This window comes from Electrophorus electricus, chromosome 15, assembly GCF_013358815.1.
Source record: "Electrophorus electricus isolate fEleEle1 chromosome 15, fEleEle1.pri, whole genome shotgun sequence".
Taxonomy (NCBI): domain Eukaryota; kingdom Metazoa; phylum Chordata; class Actinopteri; order Gymnotiformes; family Gymnotidae; genus Electrophorus; species Electrophorus electricus.
The window spans coordinates 6174961-6200951 of record NC_049549.1 but is presented as its reverse complement, the minus strand read 5'-3'; the positions used below and the strand labels follow the sequence as shown (position 1 = coordinate 6200951).

General features: G+C 40.6%; 2 protein-coding genes across 3 annotated transcripts in view; both read right to left on the bottom strand.

Annotated features, from left to right (window-relative positions):
* Window positions 1–1431: 1431 nt before the first annotated feature.
* LOC113588311 (cytochrome P450 7A1) lies at window positions 1432–6398 on the bottom strand. The gene is made up of 6 exons (XM_027027443.2): window positions 5880–6398; window positions 5136–5376; window positions 4353–4957; window positions 3916–4046; window positions 3642–3820; window positions 1432–3533 (listed from the first exon to the last, which is right to left on the bottom strand). Exons 1-6 carry the CDS (start codon window positions 5960–5962, stop codon window positions 3234–3236), a joined length of 1539 nt encoding a protein of 512 aa, XP_026883244.2. The 5' UTR covers window positions 5963–6398; the 3' UTR covers window positions 1432–3233.
* A 12288-nt stretch (window positions 6399–18686) lies between these two features.
* fam110b (family with sequence similarity 110 member B) overlaps window positions 18687–25991 on the bottom strand; it is a 28303-nt gene continuing 20998 nt past the window's right edge. For both annotated transcript variants that reach the window (XM_027027323.2, XM_027027316.2), the window contains one exon: window positions 18687–21344. In XM_027027323.2, coding sequence (XP_026883124.2) covers window positions 19821–21017 — 1197 coding nt within the window. In that variant the 5' untranslated portion in view covers window positions 21018–21344 and the 3' untranslated portion in view covers window positions 18687–19820. The remainder of the gene's footprint in view (window positions 21345–25991) is intronic.

Genomic DNA, 25991 nt, shown 5'->3' with positions numbered 1-25991 from the left:
GGTTCTCTCTTCAGTCTTATTTCTCCCAAGGTTCCTTATTCCATTCAAGAAGTTTTTCCTTGCCATTGTCACCTCTGGCTTGCTCATTAGGGCTCTGGACCCAAACATTTGTAAAGCTGCTTTGTGACATGTGATGTAAAAAGTACTACATAAATAAATGGTAGTGGTGACTATCATTTGGCCTGTGGGTAATTTTTTTTAAAAATGGTCAGTTTACAGTTTGTCAATAACAGGTTATCTGTATCTATAATTGTTTTTACAGTTGCATATTGGTATGTCATGCTTAAAGGTGTGATCAGTGCTTGGTCATGTTCAGCTCTGTTAATTCTTGATGTTAATAGATCTGGCTTGCAGCAAAACTGGCCAAACAGTTCATTTATCCCAGAGCATCCCCTATACAATTTTCAGTAGCATTTGCATATTTAAGCCAGATGTGTTGGCATCAATTCTGGAGGAAAGTAGATTTCTAGAACTATAGCTGGACAATCCTGTGATACAGATATTGGTAGTATTATGAATGAGAGTGGAATTAAATTCCCCATTTGGACAACTCTGGTGATTAGGATCATATTAGTTATATGAGTCTGTATTTATAGCATGTGGCCTTATCAGTGTACTGTTCTGGCTTCTTCTGCATTTCCAAATATCCTTGTGCTATTTGGTGATCACCATGTGATACACGTCATCTTAGTGCAAGGCCTTGTTTGAACTCTTCTCCTAATGTGCAAGGTTAACCTTGTCTGGGCCATGACCGCTGATAAACCCAGAGTCCTGTCATCCTCTCAGTCTCAAAGTCAAATGGTACAGTATTTCCAGGTAAGGAAAGGAATGAATATATTATTATGAAATAATATGTTTCTAAAAGGGTATATTAAAATCATATTAATCATTTTGAAAACACACACACACACACACACATATATATATAAGTTAAATGAAGATAATTTGTGGCAGATTATTTGTGGTGGCATCCAAACAACAAAGCTGAACCTTTTTCAATTAAAGTACTGTAGTTTAGTATTTCTTTAATGCTAATTTTAGATTTTCTAAATTAATGTATAATGGGGATGTTTTTCAAATTAAAAAAAAATTATTTTACTTGATTTTAATTCATTCTAATTATTGTAATTAATGCTTTATGCTATTATTTATCATAAAGCAAAGTGAATTTGGTGTGTTTGGCTGTCAGAGAATGCATGTATGCCCTGGACATCTTTGGTTGATCAATATGATTGCATTATCTGCAAATGTAAACATAACCAAATTCGTGGAATGTTGAAGAACTGCTCACAAATGTGGATAGAACAGGGCTTGATTTAGATAACAGTTTACACTTTGTGATAAGACTGAAACCAAAGACCATGTCTGAAACTGATTTAGGAGTATCTTACAACAATAATTAGCTGTTTTCACATATACACATTTTCCATATAGAATTTTTATTGTATATTCAGTGCATAGATACAAAAACCATGCAATAGTCTACAGTCAGCTCTGCAGATTTTACCTTTACGGATAACATATAAGTCATAGAAAAACATCATATACTAATATAAAAAGTAATATTATTTTCTTGCAGTAATGGCCCTCCTAATTTGATAATTTGCAAAACAACAAAATCCCTGCATTAAGATAAACATGTCAGCTATGACAAAAGCAAACACCAAGTTTGGCTTTGTAGTTGACACGGACAAACAGTGTCTTTCTTCAGTCACCGAGTTCAGTAAAAGGCAAAAAAAAAGAAAAACCCTCAAAAAATAACCAGCACTCCCTTTGAGCCATGAACATTGCACTGTGACTCTGTTAACCTCCACCATATTTAGGCCTCACCGATGGCTTTGGCAGTTATCATTTAACTAGGTGATAAGGAAAATGTGAAGATTGAGCTGTATTAGGATATTCTCAAGCTGTACTAATTCATCAATTCATAGACCATATCTTTTTTTAACCACCAAAGTAATAGAGAGGTTCATATTTGCTCCAGTCAGGCTATTAGACTGAACCTGTTCTAGTTCCTTGTCCTGTGCAGGTTACTATCCCAAGATGTGTTGGCAGATTTATTGTGTAATAGGGGAAAGGTCATAATTGGTGGTAAAACACACAAGCTCATAGTTGTATGTTGGAGTGTGTGCCGGTCTGACGTAAGATTTGAGGTTAAAAAGTGTCAAAGGGATTGGAAATAGCCAAATGCTTTCTATGGTTGGATTTATTTCTGTTTAGTAATAACATACTTTTAAAAAGAGAAATACTAGAATTATTAATTGCTTGATATATAATAAAATTTAAGGTATTTTAGAAATTTCAATGGCTTTGACAACAACTTTCCATTTCCAATACCATCCAATACCAAAAGGAGGTGGAGTAGCTTTTATGTTAACATCAAGATTGGTTACATGATGCCTTGAGCTACACCAACATCACACAACATTTATCATTGCATCTTGAATAATGCTTAATGTTCATTTTGGTAATATATTAAAATAATGTACAGTACTGTAGAATTTGCAAGAACAGAGCTTACTCTAAACACAAAAGGCAGGAATGAGTATTTAATACATAGATGGTTAAATACTTTGCATAACATTACAATCTACTATAAAACATTTTTAATTGAATTCAGTGAAAAACAAGTATGAGAGATTTGGCCAGTTTATGTCTGGTCAAAATACACATAATCTTGGTAATTTCCCTAAAGGTTTCTTGTTAATCAGCATCCTATTTTTATATTACATTTTTCATGGAATGAATTCTGCAGAAACCCTGACTCATAAGCAGTAAATATTACTGAGTAAAAGTGTCAATTTGAGGTTTCTTGCAAAACAGTTTTAAAAGTGACAGTAAGAAACAATGTTTCAAATCAGCAAAGAAATTATTCATTTAAATGTATTTTAAATGTACACATATTTCATTGCTGCCATGAGAAAACATTGTATCGCCAGCATATTTAATAATTTAATAGATTAATGTTAAACACTGGATTGGACTGAGTATCACTGAACCTTGAGGTTGTAGGCCTCCTGTGGTGACCTTTACCTTGAAGTTTTACCAGGGAGTGTTTAATTTCATTTTACACTATATTTGTGTTTCATAAAAAGGCTGAAAGTGAAGGTTTCATGGTTTTCTGGTGATGGCAACTTTTTCTTTGCATATACATAACAAAATATTCAAAATATTCAAAAACAGTACTCAAAATTCTCAGAACAAAGAGTAAATATCAACAATGGGGGATAATCCTACTGTGTTTTGAGTCTGTATCTAAAATCAATGTCATATGTGGGCTGTAAAATGCCTAGGCCAGCACGGGATTGGTCAAGAGGCGGTACTTTCACTCCAGGGTCTAAGAGCTCTATCTCAAAGTAGGAGAGCGCCAGGGCCAAGAACTGTTTAATTTCGTGTACAGCAAAGAACCGGCCAGGACACTTGGTGACGCCAGACCCAAAAGGCATGTAGTAGTATCGCAGCTTTCGCCCCCCTCTGTAAAAGCTGGTCTTCTCCTGCCTGTTCTCATCCAAGTATCTGTCATACTTATATGTCTGTAAGAAATGGAACAAAAATCCTGATTGTGCAGACATGCATTTTTAGCCTACAGGTAATTTGTTATAAGCATCAATATCATTTATGAATTCAGTTCACTGACTCACCAAAGGATCATCATAGATTTCTGGGTCAAAATGGAGCATCTGAGGATACAAGGCTATGACGTCATCCTTGCGGATCCGGTAGGACTTCTTGTTGTCTAGATGGAGCAGGAAGTCTTCCTTGGCTACCCTCACATTCAGGGATGCACTGGACAGTCTCATAGCTTCCTTGATTATGCTGTCTGTTTGTCAATAAACCATAAAGCATTACATACTGTCAGTACAATAAAATGCTGAATCTCTTTTTCAGTGCAATGAAGGCAACGGTGTTTTCTACCAAGAACTGGCATGTTATCCAGTTGTTCCCGTGTGAGGGTGAGACGAGGATCCTTGGGGTCAACTTTCTGGTTGGAACTCTCGAATGTGTTCCTCACTTCCTCTCTAGCTGCTTTCATTGCTGCTGGGCATCTGAACACACACACAAATGTTAACATATTTTAAATGATGATTTTACAAATACAAAAATAGTGTACAAATAGTGTTTCTGCAGTCAATGCTTGTAATGTGCAAGGACGGCATTTCTATAAATGTCTATAACCAATAATCAAGTACAGCAAAGGACTTTGCCAAGAATAACTGCCTTTGTCAAGTATCCCTTATCTGCACTTCAATTAGCCTTGTTATCAGCAGTGTCTTCTATCTGCAGTGTCTGCAATGCTTGTTTATAACTCCAGGGAGTGACTACTGTGCTTAGAGAATTCTCAGGAGATTTACCTGATCAGGTAGAACAGTGTCCAGAAGGTGGCTGGTAAGGTGTTGGCCTGGGAGGCCCACAGGATGGCCACATGGGTCCTGGCTTTGCTAAGTTCATTGAAGGTGGATAGCGTGTCATTGAGCTGCATGCGCAGGGAGATGAGGTCAGAAATCTTTGTCCGTTTGCTCAGGTTTTCGTGCAGCATGCTTTTGGCCAGGTTCTCACGGGCATTGTGACCACTCTTGAACACATGAATAGGGAGGCCAGCAACCAGTGCCGGGAAGATCTTGTCGAATTCCTTGTAGTTCTCCAGAGCACTGAGGACCAGGGCTTTCTGGGCCTGCTGGCAGGCCACGTTCTTGTCTCTATCCAGCTCTTGGCCAAATAGTGTAAGGTAGCCAGACTCAAACATGACTTTGTAACAAAAGGCAAAGATCCCATCCACTTCCCACTCTGAGCATCTGGCTTTGAGCATGATGGACTGCAGCATGATGCTCTGAAGGTTCTCCATCATGTTCTCAATGAGAGAGGGCAGAGCTTCACCCTGCAGTGTCTTCAGGAAGGTCTGGTGCAAGTTCTCAGTGGTGTAGCCATGGCTTGGGTCCATGCTCTCATGGCCAAACGCCTGAGACACAAATCATTTTTGGATGACACAAATAATTTTCAGATGGATTGTATCAGACTGAATCAACAAGTTCAGATCACAGATCACAAAGATTATAAAAATGTTATGGAAGAAGGTATGGTATTGTGGGCTATTTTGTCATTCACTTCAGGCTATTGAAGAATGGGACTTTCTTTACCTTGACAGATGCTGCAAAGTGAAACTTCTTCCAGTCCAGATGTCTGCCTTGCCTGATTACACTGTGATAAGAGAATGGATCACAGAGGAAGTGGACATACTGACCAGCGATTTTACAGGTGAAAATGTGACCAAACTTCTTCTGTCTGCTGCGAAGGAACTCTAATGGGTTGGCCCCAAACTGAAGGGCACAACCAAGGTATGGGATCCAGCCATTTTCTATGGGTGGCTCCCCAGGCTGCCTGAAACATCCACAACAAAAAGCATTTAGGCATTGCTTCAGAGGATTTAAGATATTATTGCTTAAACATGCAACACAAGCAGGTTAAATCATGCAATGGATAGCAAAATGAATCTCATTTAGGAAGTAAGTAGATTTCTACACTTTGCCAACTTAAAATATTAATAATTAAGACATATCTTAGGATATGGCATCAATATTGTAGCTACAATGATGAATAAAAGCTCAAATGTAATTTGAATTATTTAATTCAAGTACATAACATAAAATATTAATCAGTTTAATGTATTAATGCCATCTACCTTTAAAGCTGCAATACAGATCAACTACTTCATTTAGCACAAAATCCAAATTTGAGATTACATCTCTCATGATATATAGATGTCATTACCTTGCATTACTTTGGTGTTTCCATAGGTACTTAATATCTTATTGTTCTGAGAATTGCTTAATGTCTTTCCAACATTACACAAGCACATATTTTGTGAACGAGCTCATACTTACCTCCGGCGAAAGCCCAGTATAAGCCACAGACAGCAACAGAGCCCCACCACAAAAGCCCAGATAAGGGCCACACTCATGATCATAGCTGTACAAGTGCTAGGATTGGCCCAGCCACAGATAATTTGGTTCCACTGAAGATGCACTGTGAGCTTTAGCCCTCCCTCTACTTTTATATACTCTACCACAAGCCACAGTCACTGACGTAGTCAGTGCTGTAAACCATGCATACTGTGGTGGAGTTTTGGGGGTCAGAGGTTATGTGGAATAAACAGTTGTACACCACTTGCAAGTAAAGCTAATTTCATTCGGCACAAAGACTAATGTCACACAGAATTCTCAGAGAGGAGAAGAGCCCCGAGGCTCTGCTCTCTCTTCCCTTCATAGTCCATCTCACACACACACACCACTGTGTTTAAATAACACCTTTATCCTGCACTCTAGATATTCACTACAAGTTGTCATTACTCAATCATGCAATACCAACACATATTTCCATTATTTGCATCCAGCTAAAGCTTAATATATTATTGCTATCTCAACTTAGTCTAGACTAGCCATATGCTTTCTTGGCATCCTGTATTAATCATGGTAGGAACACACAATATAGAATAACAGGAAAACTATTGCTACATAGGCACTTACATACATAGGATACAAGTACATACATACATCCTACATAGGTTACTTGTACTTTTCCATCTCAGTTTTACAATCTCTAAATGTTAAATTCCATCTCAGGTCAAACCTTTACTTTCTTTAAAAAACACTCCATATACCTCTAAGATATCGGGGGTTTGGAGGAGGGGGGGTTTGGGTGTGTGTGTGTGTGTGTATGTGTGTATGGCCTTGAACTGAGTCCAGGGACACTTCTACCTGATGCTTCCTAGACTGTACTTTGATATAATGCTGAGTTAGGAAACAGTTTCATGGTCTTTGATTTGTACGAAATTTTCAACCTAGGTAAATATAATAGGTTATCATATGAAACTTGTTGAAAAAAAATCAATACAATTTGCGATTTTGCAATGTGAGAAATTTCCAGATTTTCATACAATTTGCAATGTGCTCTATATACTGTAACACACAGAATAAATGATTAATGAAAACTTTGCATGTAGCACTCATAATAAAAGGATACATCACTTCAAAAAGAATGATATAGTAGTGTTATTATTTACTCACTGTCATGTCTGAGGAAAACCTGGTCTTTCAACATCTTTACACTAATGTAGCTGCATATTACTTAGTTGGCTTTGTGATCCTTGATGGACAGTTTGATTAACAAATTGTTTTGATTAACTAGCATCTAAATTAGTCTTTAATGGAACTGGAATTCATCATTATATGTTTGACAGCCATGACTGATTTTACAGTGAAAGTGTCACAAGACAGCCAGTAAGCATAGTGAGTGTGACAAGGCACTCAAGAATAAAGAACCTCTTGGGGATCATATTGTAACTGCATTTGCCTGTTCTCTGCCCTGACTGTCAAATGTCTTTTTTACATCAGGAATTTGCTGAAATAGGACTACAACTGTCCTGAGATGAGCTCTGTGTTTATTAAAAGTAATTTTTGTCACAGCAAGGTGATTCAAAAGCCATTGATTATGGGTGTAAAATGTGAGGCAGCAGTCTCTTTATTTTGGTCTTATATGTGTCTTTGATTTTGGGGTCAGAATGATCTGAATCATGCTTCATCGGTAACATCACATAGGTGTGACTGCTTTCTACAGAGAGAAATGTATTTGATATTATTGAGCTCCATATGCCAGTCCAAATATATCCCATATTTTCCATTGTTCCATTCATTTCCATTGTGTAAATTCTAACTATTTTATACTTCAAACAGAGTAATGAAAAGCTATTGAAATAAGACAAGCCTGACTCAACTGACTTAAAGGCGTGACCAGTATAGTGCCTCCTGCTGTACAGTTTGTAGTACAACATGTAGGTCTCCTACATTGAATGTCCTTTTCTAATTTAAACTGAAGAAGCACAGTTGGACACACATAACAATTAGGTGTCTCTGCCACCAAAAATGTAACTTTAGAATTAAGATATTTTATTTATTAAAGTTTATTGAAATTCTTATTTAGTTTTTTCTTCAGATAACTTATTTAACTTATTTATAAGGTCATCTAGTAAATGAGACACTAAGAATGCCACATCATTTGCATTTCCCTAACTTTCATACATTTAACACTAAAGCTTTGTTCAGACAATGGCAAACATTTACACAATTACACAATTGGTATTAGATGGAAAAGAAAACTTGTCTCATGGTCAGATGAATATTGCCAAGCATTTAGTCCATTGGCTGGATGGTCACTGAGCATAGACTGAAGTAACCTTAATTCAACAAAGGTCACTGTTGGATAAAGGGTTACTGAGGGTTGCTGGTCCTTCTGTGTAAGCATAACATGCTGACATCTTTGTCATTAATATGATTCAACAAACCCATTACAGAAAAGCAGAAAAGTTCAATAGAAAAGTTCAAAGCAGCTCCAGCTGTGAGATCTAGATCCGACTTAGTATGAGCAAAGAGCAGAAAAGCAAGAAGTGTGTTTCAAAGGAAAAAATAAATCCACCATTGAAATGAAAGTTTGACCAATAACGTGAATAAAGGAATTACAGCAAATTTCTAATCTTTTTAAAATGCTACATTAATTAGCTAGTACTTCGTTCTAAGCTTACCCACTTTCATTGATGTGGGTCTTTCACTGAGGACACTGAGCCTTTTAAAACAAATACATGATGCAAAATTAAATTAAAAACAATAACTGCTATTGTGGAACTGATTTTTTAAAATATATAGATTCAATATTAAGTAATTCTCACTGAATTATTTTCTGAGCAACCATGGCAACACACATCTGCTGTGTTGTTCTTATCAATATGTATCACTCAAATAAGTTAATTCTTTGATAAGGATGACTTGAAGGCCAGCTTTAATAATTAACATTGCAATGTCAGGGCACTCATTTGGCCTTGAGATAAAGCCTATTGATGCTGATGTTCAGCTTTCAAGTGTCTCGCTGAACCTTAGGCTTCCTGATCATGGGTGTCCTCTGGTTAAATGCTGTGAAATCATAAAACTTGCAAACAGAGGGGCTTGGAAGGGGAGCAGGAAACCTCATAGAAAGCTTCACAGGTGAATGGTCGAACATGTGTCATGTGCACCTGTTAGAACACACATGCAATCCATACTGCTACCTGTCCTCTTGTACCTCCTGCATTCTCTCTGGTACAGGAAATTTAAACTACAGTGAAATGCCAGAGTAACAATTTTATTCAGATTTAGAATTTGCATTTGGAATTCTTGTGCTCCAACCTCGGTCCTTTACAATATAGTTTAAAAGATAATTGTGACAAAATTTGAGAATAAAAAATGCATGCAGAAGCACACAGTGAACAGAGTTCAACATAGCTAATGTTTAGTGCACAACGAACAGAACAGCCTTTCAGTCATGGACAGCAAATATTTTGTGAGAGACAGCAATGTGCTATCTCTACCTAGGTTATGATGAACCTGTGGCAGACACACAGAATCCAGCGAGTAGCGAGTGTGTTTGGTTTTTATTTGTTTGTTCAGCCTGGGTTTTGTGTCACCAGTAATCAAATTCCTGTAACAAGGAATTTAACAACATAAAAAGACTTTGAGAGGCTTTGCATGTATATAACTTTTTAACCTGTATCTATATATTAAGTATTTCTCCTTCAATCTTTGATAAGATCTTAATGCATCTCAGTATCTGAGGTTCAAGTCCTTCTCCATCATGGCAAGCGCACTAGAAGACTACTGTGGTATATTTTGCTGTACTATGAATGAATGAATGAATGAATGAATGAATGAATGAAAATACAAATCAGAAAACTAGCTGATTCTACTCCTTGTTGTGGGGAATGTAACACAAAAAAAGTATTGTCTGTTTGTCAACAAATGCTTAGCAATAAAAAGCACGTTTTGATATGTCAATTAAATAAAATGTATTTATATAGCACCTTTTACAACAGGTGTTGTCACAAAGCTGCTTTACAAATGTCTGAGTACAAGCCTCCAGGGAGCAAGCCAAGGGTGACAGTGGCAAAGAAAATCTTTCTAGAGCAGAACCTTGAGAGGAACCAAGACTCAAAGGGGGGCCCATCCTCCTCTGGCTGACAACGGTCACCACAATAGTAACAATATGTGTTTTGTTAGATTATGAAATCATCCTCATTATTTAATAGAGAGGGTAAGAGAATTGTCCACACAGCAAAACCTCATTCTGCATTTATACCTTCAGTGTTAAATGAACTTTTCTAGCATTCATTTGTGTCTAGCTGGATTTGCATAAACAATGAAGTTGTTAACTTAATTCAGCACTGGGGTTTGTGCCGTATACATGCCCTCTGGCCCCTGCAAACCAATAAAAGGTGAGGACATACTGCCTGATTATTTCAGTCATGAGGACTCAAAATGACCTTGAAACACTTACTGTATGGCAGTGGAGAGATATGCAATATAGGCGAATTGATTGTACTGTCTTTAATCTGTTAATGGGGCCCTGGAGTTATCATGTTTTCTCTTAGTCAATAGATGAATAGAAAGACTTGACTGAATTGATACAGTTCAGTTTGTGCCATCCTTTATTTAGAAACGGGAAATATAAATCCAGCACATTTGCTGATAAATAGGTTCATATATTATAAAGCCAGTCGGCACACTATAATAAAGCCACAAGTCCCAGCCCCAGATTTGTGTTGGTACTGACATCAATTTGAACTTGTATTTATAATATTTACAAATTGGGAAACTTTGTGCTTGATGTGCTAATAAAAAAAGAAAGAAAAAGTAAAACACTATTAATTATCAGTGTGAAATTATTTCAGCAGAGACTCTTCAATGGTTATCCTAGGTTAAATTCAAGCAGAATAACCATTCAATGCCATATAATTACCACAGCTACAGTATTTACAATAGGCATAATTTTAAAAAGTATCATTTGGTCCATAATTTGAAGTAAAGTGTAAACTGAATTATATGAAGCTACACATCTATTTCAAATTTAACTCTTTAACTTAATATTTAGTTTTGTCACATGTTACATTTAAAGGCTCAATAAAAGCAATCAAATTCTTTATCTCTGGCAAACTAAAGCTGTGATCGAAGATCATCATGACTGCTGGATAGCTACATTCACCTAGCCTTTTTAAGGCTATTATTGCATATCATGCACAATTATTGCATATCATGCAGAGGTAAAAGCAGACTGGATTAGCTCACAGACTACAAAACTCTAATAGCATAGCTATTTAGCCTAGCTAGGATAGCTAATGTAGTATGAAAACTTTCTAATGATCTTTCTATACTGATCACTTCAGCTTCTGCTCTTCTTTAATTTTAACGTCCCCAGACACAGGATGCCCACTCTGACTAAACGGCAATTCTGTACCAAGTAGTTGTAGAGTACTTGGGTAACATGTTAGATAACAAGTCTCTTTGAAAAAAACAGACTCTATAATTTGCCAAGTAAAATCAAGAGAACAAAATTAAACAAATAAAATATAATTAAATTCTAGAGCCGTTATAGATATTAAGAGGTGAGTTTTATGTTCATGGACAGAACTGTAAGGTGGCTCTAAAGACTAGAAAGAAACATATGTTCCAGTGTTGTGTTCACTTACTTAACTACACTAGAGGTAGTGTTTCTAGAATCTTGAGGCACCTTTAAGACTGTTTGCCTCTCATAAATGTGAAACGCATGTAATCAAACATTATCTTGTTTTGTCGTGTTGTAAAAATCACAGATTACCACCAGAGGACAGTGTCCACATGTTTTCCGTACAAATGGCAGTCGCTCACATTTAGACGGAAAGCATATGTAGATCCAAAATATTTCTTATTTGGACACTGCTCTCATTTTTTTTTTAACCTATACTTCATTATCTTGTGAGCATTTAGATGTAGGTTATATCATCCCTGTGTGTGTCTCAGTACTGAAGTCTGCAATTAAGCTTTTTTGGTCCATAATATTCCTGTATGATTTACCAGCCATCCTCGATCCTGCGAGCACAGACATTTATGATTGTGCTATATGTGCGTTTGGAAGTGCAGCTCTGTACAGGTGCACCATTTAATCCAAACAGTTAAATTAACTAAATGTCGAACAGTTAAACTAAGCTCTAACTGAGCTGGGACCTAAAAAACATAGCTAAAACCAGAAAAAAATCGAGGAAATTGAGACCTAGCTATGTTCAACCTCTATCTCTGTTATTAGGTTTAACTGGGAGTAAGTGTTGTATATCCTTGAGGCGGTTTATAAATCTGCGAAAACACAAACATCATGAATTATTAATGAACATTATTTGTTAATTTACACTGTCATATGACATTTATTTCCCGATTCATGGTAATAATTGAATATTTGCGTGTACCAACTGTGTTTTATGAATCTGATGAATGGCATGACAAAGGGTGATATTTATCCTTTCATTCTCAACCATTGTAACTTTTATAAATGTTACAACTATGAACGTGGCTGATGATTCTGATAACTGGCACGGTGTAGTGCAGCAGAGAAAAACCTATCTAAAATGGGCTATAATTAGAGGCCGCCGACATGAAAAATCAACTGTGAAGAGCAACATGTGACAGTTATCCTTAGATCTGTCATTCTCTTAAACACAAATTTGTATAGGTGTGGTCTGCACGTTTTGTCGTTCTAGTATCCTAAACTCATGAGGGGCTTGTTGATTCGCTGATGGGTTGAGTACGGTGCAATGCGAGTAAGGAAGAACACGAAAATGTGTAAATGCATTAGATAGTCTAGGACAAGGACTGGGAGCCTTTGGGAAAGTGATATTTATACGCACAGCCATGTTTTATGCCTATTTAATCTGTATTTATTATTTTCCACTAATACCAGAATATAGTTAAGTGACTATATTCCACTAATACCAGAATATAGTTAATTAAATTGTCTTGTCGCTCAGGGAAAACATCGCTCACGGTATTTAGCAGACGCTCTTATCTAGAGCGACTTACAAAAGTAATGCTATTTACTCATAGCATACATCCTAGCCAATACAATAGGTTAGATTCCAAGATACCTAGATCATCTAGAATACTGTTGAAATACAGGGAACAATTCTGATGCCTAGAAGTGCAAAATACTTAAGCTCTGTCAAGACATCAGTGCAATAAACAATAAGTACAAGAGTTAGTCAACATAGCAGCAGTCAACATCAATGCAATAAACAATACCCTACAATAAGTACTAGTGTTTAAGATAGTCAAAATAGGAGCAGGGTCAGTGGTCATTTAAATAACCAATAACTAGCTGGGTCTTCAGTCTACGTTTGAAGCCTGCTGTCAGGACAGCAAGCGGAAGTTTTGGGCTTTGACCATTGACCTCATGTATGGAGGGGCTAGTCCATTTTTGGCTTTGTAGGCATGCATCAAGGTTTTAAATCTGATGCATGTAGCTACTGGAAGCCAATGAAAGGAGCGCAGCAGTGGAGTAACGTGTGAACTTTGGAAGACCGAAGATCAGCCTTGCTTCTGCATTCTGGACAAGTTGTAGAGGTCAAATGGCTCTTAGAGGAAGTCCAGCAAGTAGCGAGATGCAGTAGTCTTTTATTACAAGATTACGAGAGACTGCTCAAGTACCTGGGCAGCTTCCTGCGATAGGAAGGGCAGAATCCTTCGTATGTCACAAAAGAAAAATCTGCAAGACTGGGTCAGATTTGAAATATGAGTTGAGAATGACAACTGGTTGTCCAAAGTTATGTCCAGGCTACAAACAGCTTCAGTTGGTGATACCAGGGATTCCTTGAAGGAAACTGTGAGTTCATGGTAAGAGCTGGGAGTTCCTGGGATGTACAGAAGCTCAGTTTTACTGGGGTTGAGCTTCATGTGGTGGGCTGTCATCCATGATGCAATGTCAGTCAAGCATGCTGAGATGCATCTGGAGACCTGTGTGTCGGAGGGTGGGAAAGAAATAAATAATTGGGTAGGAGAAGCCATGAATGTATCAAAGGCTGCTGAAAGGTCCAGTAGAATCAAGACAAATTATTATTATTTACATAGTACCTTTCTCATCCTCAAGGACACTTTACAGATATATATTAGCTTTTACATTCATTCACTCACACACTGATGAGAAGTGGCAGACAATTTGCACACAGCATACTCTCAATCAGAAACCACGGTCCCCAGGGGAGGAAATTAAGACCACCAATATGCACACACAGGACAGTTTAGGGTATCCAATGAACATTATCTGCATGTTTTTGGACCATGGAAGGAAACATGGACACTCCACCCATATAAGGACTCAAACCCAAGACCCTAACAGCGAGAGGCAAACATGCCAAATCATTGATTCTAAACTGCTTGTTCAAGGGCTTTTGAGAAGAAAGAGAGAAGTGATACCAGTCTGTAATTGATTATGTGTGGCCTTCTTGAGGATTGGTACCCCCTGGCGGTTTTGAATGCAGTTGGTACATGTTCAGAGGATAAGGAGTTGTTGGTGATGACAGATGAAAGGAAGCCGATCTCTTGAGATCGTCTGGAACAGAGTGAAAGGAACTGGATCCAGCGATCATGTAGTCAGAGTGCTGAAAGTCAGGAGTTGAAGAATTTTGTCTGAGGAGAGAGGAGAAAAAGAAGCTAGAGAGCTGGATGTAGGGGAATGAACACTGGTTGGAAGCGTGAGAACAGAGGAAAAGGACTTGCGGATTGCTCAACTTCTCAACGAAGGTGATTAAATCCTCAGGAGTGAGAGATGAGGAAGGATGGGAGGGTTAAGGAGAAAAGAAATACAGCAGCAATTCATCAAGCCCCTTTTGATAAATAGGGCTGTGTATCATCCATCGTTACTGATTCTTGTTTCTTTTTGAGTCTGTGTAAAGTTTCGTGGCAGTGCAGTTACGGCTGCTCACACACACACACACACACACACACACACACACACACACTATATATATATAGCTGCTACAATTCACACTGTTCTGTTGAATATTATGTTTGGCATTGATATTATTGACCATATAAACCACAATTTAGGTCTATACTTATATTGTTTGCAACTATAGTTGAAAATAGCTTTCTTTTAACCTTTTTATATTTTATACATTATTTTCTACTTTCTCAAATTAATTATTAAAAATGTGCACAAAGGTTCCAAATAAAAAGAGAAACATAAGTAAATATAAAGTACATTTTTTGTCGAGTAAATCAATGCAATTAGAAATAGGTCTTTCCATGTGATCATTTTATAAACTGTTTATTCTTTGAATTTACAGGAAATGTGCTATATTGCAATATGTGTCATTATCAGAATATGACATGGCCTTTATCAGGCTGATAAGACAGATAATGTGGTGGCATGTACGTTCTTTAGGCAGCAGTGAATTTAGTATGTTTATCCAATAAATTGACGAGGAGGCTCATTTTCAGTATTTCCGAATGTCAAGACATATTTACATACGATCTTTTATCTGACATCTTTCTCCTACTTCCTACTAGACTTTTTCCCTGGTCAATGAACAATTGAGCCATGTCTGCATCACAAAATAGATTGCCTGCATTGTGTAATTTTTCGAGTGATACATTCCCTCACTCATAGCCCATGAAAGTGATCTCTGCATCCAACTTTTTCATCCACAATTACGTCACTTTGGCTGCATGCCCTATGGTACATCTGTAGTAGGTATGAACCAGGCTTAAGGAGGCTTCATACACTCTGAATGTGGGTTTAGAGCTGAACAGTCCATCATAAACAAGCTTTCCTATCAGGCAGCTATTTGTAGAGGGTATTAATCTCCACACAAGATCAGACAGGAACCTCTTCAGCCTGAAAAAGACGCAGGTGATGGGTCAAGTTTATGGAACAACAGCAAGTATGGTCCAATACCACGTTCACAGTGAACACCAAAGTTCAGGTGTACATTGCCGTTGTACTGAGCACCATGCTGTACATCAACAAGGCTTAGACACTGCACACAAAACAAGAACAGTGGTCAGCATCACCTGGAGAGACAAGGTCACAAACAACCATGTGCTTGAGAGGGCAGGCTGCATGCCCAAATTCACCTTCCTGAAGCATACACATGCACTTGATGGATCACGTGTTATACATGGCTGATGGTCGAATGACCAAGGGGAACTGGCATCTGGAAAGAGGCCAACAGGAAAACCCCAGTTAACACCAGTTATGTCGGCAAAATAGACTCAGTATCAACACCAGCACTTAGCATTCGGTCACTGCAGACAAGAGTGCCTGGAAGCAGGTGGTGAGGAAGGGCTCTGATGGTACAAGACCACACTAATGCAGCAAGATGACAACAAGACAGCCTGCAGGAAGTCCCGTATCCAAAATGTCAATGGAATTGCCACTCAGATATTGGGCAGATATGGCCACAGCAGATGTTCACTAGGGTACAAATGCATGACCCCTATAGATTGAGAACAGCCTATGACTGACTACCTAGAGTGCCAACAAAACTGGAGGACACTGTATTCCATCTACATGGTGTTGGCAGGCCTTGGCTGAATATGTAAAAGCCCTTTTATGCCTTTCACAGTTTAGAATATAGTGTCTCATACTGGTTATATTTCAGCCTCTGAACTAAAAGGGCAGGGTATGATAAGCCCCCCACCAACAGTATCTCCCCCATGTTCCTAGAAAATAAATATCCTCTAAGACCCAAGCTTATCAGATGCATTGAGGAGCATGGTTCTGATGAGGTTATTAAAGAGGAGAAGAGAAAAAAAACAAACAAAAAAAACCCCACAACACAACAACAACACTCCATTACTTCAGAATAGCTTTCATTACTAGCATTCTTTCAGCCTTATCAGTGCAAAGCTCTGTGAGGTCCACACTGAACCCACTGCAACCCCTGCAATATCAGAGACAGTTTAGACCGCACAAGCTGGACAGGCGGGGGAGATTGCAGGGATTTGACTGCAAAGTCAACAAAAATCCAAAAACAAAGCAATAACAACAGACCATTAAACCTTCTTAGCCAGTGTTATTCGGTTATTTTACTTGCAGGGCATGGCTAGAAGATAAGCAGCATGTGAAAAGCCAATATCAAGACCACAATCAGCACCTTTGACTCAGAAGGCAGAAACTCAAATACTCAAAGAAAATGATTTTTTTGGGGGGGGTCTTGTCCATATAATATAATTATGTGTTTTTTAGGAGAGAGTGAGCGGAACAGAGAGAGAGAAAGATAATTAATTACATTTAGCTTTTCTTTGAAACCTGTGCTCTGTAAGAATCAATACTTGAATAATGCTTGAATCTTCAATCAATCTATTATTGTTATATTTAGAGTGCAGTGTGATGGGCCAAAGGTTGTCATTAAAGTTGCAACAAGGCCATTTGAGAAGCAGAAAGAAACTGCATGACTGTGTGTTTGGCTGGTGCGTTTGATTGTGCGTTTGAACCAATTCAACCTTTTTACACCAATAGCTGACTTAAGTTGAATCCAAGTTGAAATCTCAGTGTGAAAAAGGGAAGTAGGTGTCCCTTGGTTGGGCTGGAGAGGGAAAGAGGGAGCTGGTGAATCCCATCAACATGCAAGTGCACCCTTCGCCTGAGAGGGGGCACCAGAGAGCAAGAAAAAAATGTGCTCACTCACTCATATTCCAACAGCCCAGCTGGAGAACAGAAGGTCGGGGGGGGGGGGGGGGGAGAGAAGGAGCAGAGGAGGAGAGAGACAGAGAGAGACAGAATTGTTGTATTGGTGGAACACATCATTGAAGCAGGACTATTCTTCAAATTCAGGGGGAACAAGGAATGAAATGTAGTTTTTTTCTAAAGTTACATTTTGTTTATTTACAATTTCACGAAAGGCTAAAATAGGCATTGCAGGAATTGAACTCCCCTCCTCTCTGTACTTTAATATACTCTACACACACACACACACACACACACGCGCACACTCACACACAAACCTTATTCATCATGTTGTCTACTGAGACTGATCTTTGTGTTGTGTACTGCTGCAGGGAGTGCACTAATACAGTATTCCTTACTGTTGTTCTTCCATAGGAGAGGGAGGGGCTGTATTGTTTAAATGTCTTAACAGCATATTTCAGGTCCTAAAAGCGGTTTATAATCATCTTCAAACCGCAATCTACGTTAGCGCATAGAGGGACAAAATCCGCCATTTTACACCACTGTAGAGGCAACATAAGAGGTCTCTGAACCACTATCTCTGTCTCTTCGACCTGCATGTCAGAACCCCTCCGTACGACTGAAAATTCTTCCATGAACTGATGTGTTGAGCACAAGCCACAGCTTTTAAATTCATAAATCCATCACAGTACATCTACTTCATACTCCAGAGAGCGCGTGAGCTGGAAGGGGTTAAACGTCTGCCCTGTGCTCTGCCCTGAGCTCGGTTACAAGCTGGATTTCAGCAGAGGCCTCTGCTGCAGCAGCCAGACCCTTCCAAACATTTGTGATGAATTGCATCATTTCCTGTGGCCCCCAGAGCGCTTGTGACATTCGCCAGCCCGGCACAGAGCTCTTACAGCCCTCCTTGCTCCGTTGGAAACAGGAGGAAAAGGATTACAGAGACATTCTGGTAGAAACAGGAGCAGAAGGCCAACCCTGCATGTATACACCGCGGGAAAAAAGACACACACTAATGGCATTTTTCCACCTTTAGCAATACATGTGCAGCACTCATGTCGTATCGAAGCGTAGACAACGTTCTGGATTCCAACAGGTCACTTCTCCTACAAAATATCATGCCAACTTCATCCCACAACAAATAGGGCAATAGAAATGATACTATGTGACAAAAATTATACCATGTGACAGGTGGCAAAAGATGGCAAAATTAGCCATTTATTGAAATGAAAAATAACTAAATGCAAACAAATCTTGATGATGTATTTATGTAACGGCTCCAACTTGAATATATCCAGCATACAAGTTGTTCTATCAGCTGTGTTGTACAAAAATTAACCATGGACAGAGGCAAGGTGCAGACCATCAGGACAGCTATAGGTAGCAGGGTACAGACCAGGGGGACAGCTACATGTGGCAGGGGACAGACCAGGGGGACAGCTCCAGGTGGCAGCAGCAGATATTCAGCACACAACACTTTATTTTTATTATTATAAATTTTTTTGCTGATGACTTCAAAATTATATACATATTCATAGAGCATTTACATTGGTCAAACAATACTTACCACAAAGAAAATTAAACTGTTAAGAAAGGGAACATTATGGACGACAGAATGCTGCTGTAAGGTGTTATGATGCTTGAACTATCCAACCAGTGTAAGGCTGACTGAGAAAAGCCACAAGTCTGCCAAAAGTGGGAGAGTTTTCTGGAGGTTTCTTGGATGGGGTGGAGACTGGGCTGAAACATGCTTCTGCAGTGTCTGCTCACACATATATACACGCACGTGTCATAACACCTCATGAGAACGGATCAAAAACAGGGTGAGGGAGCAAGAGGGAGCAAACAAAAAAACAAAAAAAAACACCTAAACACACTGGTTCTCTGCACTCACACCCATACAGCTTTCCAGCTGTGTGCTGAACAGCATAACAGCACTACATCGACAAAAGAACACACATCGAAGGAGCTGCCATCGTAACACTGATTTAGAGGCAGAAAGAAAAAAATCATGAAGAAATACGCTGCAGGTTCTTCTCTGCAGAATAAAGGACATCTTCTGACACATACTTATACCTCAACAACATGTTAAATGGAGGCTATGGGGAGGGGTTAGTGAGAGTGTAAGGGGTCATGCATTTTCCAAAGACACTGAATTCAAAAAGCGACTTAAAAAAAGCTGTAAACTAAGAAAAAAAAACACAAAAAGGCTTTGCCAATCAGTCCTTCAAGATTCAAAGACAGTGCAATGCCACAATAAGCAGGTAGCAAGTCTGAGCGTGGAGGTGAAGTCCATGTCCATGCGAGCTCTCTCAAACGTGCGAGACTTTCTGTGACTCACGTGCCTGCTTGATGCTGTAGAGCCATTTGATGACACGGGCATTGCGCTCGACAGCCGAGATGCCGTAGGGCACGCGCTCAGCAGGATCCTCGTCCTCATCGGACGGGTCATCATTGCTGTGGCGCGAATGCTCGCAGTCTGAGCTGATCATGCTGGCACTGCGAAAGTTGAGCGAGACAATGTCAGAGTTGGCGCGAGCAAAGCTCTCCACCCCGACGCTCTCCAGCTCCTCAGGGTCCAGCCCGCAGTAGTTGAAGAAGCGCTCAACGTCAGCACCCGCCCGGGCATAGCGGTCACTCAGGTCTGACTTGGAGCGGTGCAGCGAGGGCCGGCGGGCCACCGAGCCCTCCAGCTCCAGATCACCTGGCGTGCCTGACAGAGTGTTGCGGTCAAGCGAGCGGCCCAGGTTGTCGCAGGCAGCTACGGCCTTGGCGCTGGGTTTGGGGGGGAGAGGAGGGGCAGAGCTGCTGCTGCTGCGGGCTGAGCGGAATGGCTTCCCGTTGCACAGCCGCCGGATATCGGAGGAGCTGTGGGAGGCGTGCAGCGGCGAGCGCTCGCCCGAGCCCTCTGCTGAGCGCTCTTCCAGCAGCCGCCGGCTCAGGTTCAGGTTGTCACCCTGTGGGCTCCACCGCCCCTGCAAGCCAGCCACCGGCACGGTAAGTGACTCAGTGAATGAGCGTCGCCCGGGTTCTGAGGGCTCACAAGAGCGGTGAGGTGCCCAGCTCCGTGTCCCTACCTTGTGGGCAGAGCCCTTAGCAGGGCCCTCAGATGAGGACGAGCTATTGAGAATGTTCTTCAGGATCTCCAGGTTGAGGTTCTCACGCTTGGTGGTGGTGGCACATGTGTCCGACTTGGCGTTGTTGTTGGAGGCCTTGATGGTGGAGCCATTGCCACCGCTCCTTTTCACGGGCATGGGGTAGACAGGGGGCTTGGCCAGCACCTGCGGCTTGACGGGCTCCTGCTTGGCATTGATCACCTCCTGGCTCTTCACGTACTTGGCCTTGTCAGCTTCCAGCCGTTCCACGGCGCTTAGGCGCTTGGGGTTGGGCTCAGCCTGCCGCCGAAAATAGTCAGGACCCTTGTTGAGAATGCGGAGGGGCACGGCGGAGGCGAAGCCGCCCCCCGGACCAGCCGACTTGCTATCTGGCTGCAGCGTCTCGGTGGGCATGTCTGCGGGTCTCTCGGCGGCCGCCGTGGTGGATTCCGCTGTTGACTCTGGGCAGAGGCCACCCCGCGGGCTCGTACATCCAGCCGGGTGAGCGGACGGGGAACAGCGTCTCCAATAGCCGTCAGCACGGGGGCCTCATGCCGCCAGCTGGTGCTTTAGCCTTGCCTCCCCCCCACTAGCTCAGGCCCTGTGCAGCAGGAAAACCCAGGGCACTTGGCTGGGGTCGCCGTGTGAACACAGCGCCAGGCTCTCTGGGACGCAGTGCGAAGGATTGTGGGGGGAGGGGGTGTTGTGGATGCTCCTTTGTTCCTGGCCAAGATGGAGGTCCTGAAATGCATAAGAACCAACCATGTTAAGGGATCAGGTGACATCACTTTCCTAGCAACAGCAAGAAGAACTTGGAAACAGTTGAGCTAATAGCTGGTAAGCACTGAACATCAGCACCAGAAGAATCTCTCCCCGCAACACACACACACATACACACGCACACTCGCAAACACACACGTACACCAGCCAAGCACTTCCATATGCTATTACATATGTATATTAATAGTTCCTTAAAATCATTATTAGAAGAGTCATCGACATCCACTCCCCCCAGAGAACAGAAAAAGAAATCCAACATCAATGCACTTTTTTCCCCTCTTTGCAAGACCTCATGCAGTAGTCATGTACTCGGCACTAGGAATAGGACCTTACCTCCCAACATGAGGAGGCTCGAATGACCGTCAAGCAAAAAAAAAGAGCAAGAGGAAACATAAGAGGACGAGTCAGCAGTACTTTTACTCCTCATTATAGCTAGATACACACAGAAATATAAATATATGGCAGAAGGGCACCAAAGCCAGACAGAACCCCCACCCCCCAACTCCCCCAGCAGGATGACTGCATAGTGGAAGGAATGTACAAGCATCATAAATAAGAAGAGAGTGCCAATAGGACAGGAGTATTTGTGGGTCTGGTGAATGTGCTGCAAATTGCTATGACAACACACTTTTGTGGCACAAGGCTTGATGAAGCTTTAGTATCATTTGGCCATGGAGGAAAAACAAAGCGATTGGTGCTGCAGAGATCAGGAGCAAGTTTCTCTGTAAGAGGGAGCTGAGTGGAGTGTGATCCAGCTGGCCTCTGTCATGGCTTCATCCTTTTTTCTATAGCAGGGAGCAAACCCATGGCATCAGTCAAGAAGTCAGCTAATGCCTCTGGTCATGTCATAGACCAAATCTCGCACCTTTAAACTCCCAATGGCAAGTCACTAATAAGGATGCGGTCACCTCAGAAGCCATTTAGACACAATCTTTGGTGTGCCTGACTACACAGCTTTATTAGCATGTCTCAGAAATTATTTCTGTTTAGAAATTAGTTCTGTTTACATTTACATGTATAACATTTGGCAGCCTTTGCAATTTAAAATTTATGAAATACAACATTAAACAGTCTGCAGACCAGCATTAAAGTCGAGCCTTACCAAAACAAGACTATGCTAAATTTATATTGATTGTGCTTTTAATGTGTTGACAAATATATCAGGAACAAGTCACCACATGCGTCAGCTAACACTGAATGATTTGAGCAAAAATAATGTCGCTAGGATATGCCTTCCAGTATATTAAAACCACACTGGTATACCTTTAATGTGATGTGACATGGTGAATAACTGGACTGCATTATTTTGATCAAAATCTTTTGCCTGTTGGATCACATTAATACCTTGATTCATCAAAACACCCACAGAGCACAAATCAGAAACATCCGAGGCTGCATGCTTACAACACAAACAAAAATGTAGTAATTTGTTTGTTTTTAAGGCTCATTTACATATCACAACCCTCTGTAGCATCACTGTTGCAAAGGCCACAGTGACAGAATTATGCTGTCGTCACTGCACTTCTGTTACCATTTTTCGGTTGGTCAGAAGGAAGCAATATTGTTTATTATTGCGTGTGTCTAGGACCAAGTTACTCAACCATTTCAAAAATTGAAGGTCACAGAAACTGTAATGAGAGCCCACACAAGAGTGGATCTACTATTTTCACCAAATTTTCACAAAACAAAGAGAGAGAGAGAGAGAGAGAGAGAGAGAGAGAGAGAGAGAGAGAGAGAGAGAGAGAGAGAGAGAGAGAGAGAGAGAGATCGCAAGAGCCACAGTTATACAACTTACCTAAATATCTATACCTTCAGGAAGAAAAATGAAATGGATAGCAGAAGTATTGGGGGGGGGGGTGTTTATTTTGTTTTGTTTTGTTTTTATCAGTGATCATTATTAGTGTTTGAGCTAGAGGCCTGTAAATATGGCTCTACACAGACATACGGGCTATGAATTGTTCCATTAACAAATAGGGTCTAAAACCTGGGTAGCATAGACAACAGCAGAGATGCGCCCACTAAATCCTGCCTGCATCTCACCCCCTACCCCTACCCCCAAATCTTAGAAAAGGTAATAAAGCTGAGCTAACCCAGCTGTGGGCTCTAAGCCAGAGCCTCACTCATCTCATCTCCATCCAAAGCTCACACAGGCTCTCAGAGATGGAGACTGTCCCCACAGGCCTCTTGACTGCACAGATGCTCCCCACTTCACCCTTATCGGACTGGGGAAGGAAAACACCTTACCTCACCAGGGCGAGTGGGACTCAATACCTCACACCCCACTCTTAGTCTGCAGTCAACACCTCTGGTACAAGCCCGGCTCAAGTCTGGTACAGCATAAACATGGGCTGTACTTTCAGATGAGAGTGAAAGAACAATGAACCACATTTGTACTGATACTTGCATACAGTACATGGCCTCTCTGCCTGGGTTAGCGAATGGCCAATCATCACCTGCATACTTTCTGCATGTTCTAAAATTACAACCATTACTCTTGCATCAGAAAACAGAACTTAAACAGAAACAATGTGCAACAAAACAATATTTATAAACTGTGTTTCCCATTATACCATGCACTGTGTGTGTGTGTGGTTCTCTCATTACACAACCACACACCAACCATTCTCAAGAAGTAATCACACAATGGACAAAATACACCACATTAGCAAGCTGGCAAACATCAACATTGCCATTCTGGTTTACGGGTCACTCAAACACAACAATCATGGAATAAAATGATATTAGCAGTATAAAACAAAGTTAAGCAGAAGAACAGCTGCATTGACAATATAAACTAGCATTTCAATTACAAAAGGTCAGTGTTGTATACTCTGTCATGAATTGCACTTGACTAATGTACATTCCCTTCCTTGTGTCAGTCACAGATAATGTTTCAGATAATGTTCAGGCCCTGAGGGCCATTGCATGTATTACTTTACGACACTGTGTACAAAACAAAGAGGATTGGATTTCAGCTAAAACCCTTTTCATCATATTTTACCAAATGTTGATCCTCCAATAACTTCTCTCAGTTAGAGCGGGAGTGTTTCCCTATGTCTGCAACAGAGTACTTTCTGGATGAAAGCAGAACTCCTGGTTTCAAACACACTGACCTTCAATACACACACCCATGCCACCACATGATGGAAGTGATGACAGACACTCAGTTCAGCTCAAGTTTACAGCACCGCATGTAGTACTACGTATGCTAAACACACTACTTCTGATTATCTTGCGCAATATTTTCACTGTGGGGTACATATATGTTTTGTTTTGTTTTTTCCAAAGACATATCTCCCTTGCAGCCTCGGGTCAAAACAAATCTACTAAATAGCACTCTTCTGACGTCCAAAACAAAACTGGAACAGATTGTTCTCGGTGCTGCTAGGGAACCAGCACATGAGTTAGCTTGGGCACTGAAGGACTTTATGCTACAGAAGGGTGGGGAGGACTCATCTCTTTCAAGCCACAGCCAGGACACAAAGTCGTGATACCAAAGTGAAGATGAAGTACAGAAAAAAATTCCAGGTGAGCTTCCCATTAGCTGTATTAAAAACTTCACCTCATCCAGAATTGTTATAGCTAACGTGGCTATATAACTGAATTAAAACTAGTGGGATCAGCTATTGGTCACTAACCATGTTGGCTACTATTTTAGGTGGAACATTCCTGCAAAGTAGGTAGCTATATGGGTTACTATGTGTTCTGCAGATAGGGCATCATTCCAAGCTTTCAGCAAGGAGGAAAACACCTCTCGTATGACGGTTACTGGCAGGGAACGATATCTGAGCCGTTTCTTTTAAAACACCACACGAGGACACCTAGCTCGGATAACCAGCAGGTACTGAAGTGCTAGTCCACCACACCTTACCCTTGCAAAATATGTGAATCGACTTTAGCACTGTTTATATTTATTGTACATCATGTCAGTCGCGTGGTTCAGTAGGTAGGTAGCAGGTTTCTGATTATATATTATTAGAATTCCAGATCACTGTTCTGTAACTGTAAATGTTTTAACGGAGCTAACGGAGTTAATTCACGACATACTGTTACTCGGTTAACAGCAGGGATTAACTCAGACCGAGGTTCCTAAGAGAGCTGCGCTGTGACCCAGTTCCCGATTCAGCCGCGTATCAGCAGACAAAATCGTATCATCGTTCCATGCCGACATCTGCAGGCTCCTTTCCCAGCAAGCAAGGGAAGTGATCGGTATTTGCCAAGTAAACAATAAACAAACAATCCCACATGTACCAGATCTCTGACTGAATGTGAGAGTAGCACTTATTCACACACCAGCAACGTTAACATTTAGCTGCACCATATTGGTCTCCCAGAGAGCATAAGGCAGAATTCATCATTCAGATTAATCTAAAACACTACAACTGTAGCTGACCAGCATATGGACTGCTGCTCCATTTTGCTGGTTAAATATTTGAGAACGATGCTGTGGACTTGTTAATGCTTTAGTCCAGGTACAAGGGCGATCCGTTTCACCATGTTCAGAGGCCAGTTGACAGCAGTAACAGCAAAGAAGAGCTTCTCAGAATATGTTCACGCTAGTAAAACAGGACCAATATTTATTCATATTAAGCTTCCACTGATATAGCA

Excerpts from the sequence above, each read along its gene's own strand:
- LOC113588311 (XM_027027443.2), bottom strand. The coding sequence starts at position 5,962 with ATGATCATGAGTGTGGCCCTTATCTGGGCTTTTGTGGTGGGGCTCTGT. Across the intron at positions 3,821-3,915 it reads GGATAACATGCCAGTTCTTG|ACAGCATAATCAAGGAAGCT; the intron begins GTAGAAAACACC and ends ATTGACAAACAG. Across the intron at positions 3,534-3,641 it reads AAATCTATGATGATCCTTTG|ACATATAAGTATGACAGATA; the intron begins GTGAGTCAGTGA and ends CATTTCTTACAG.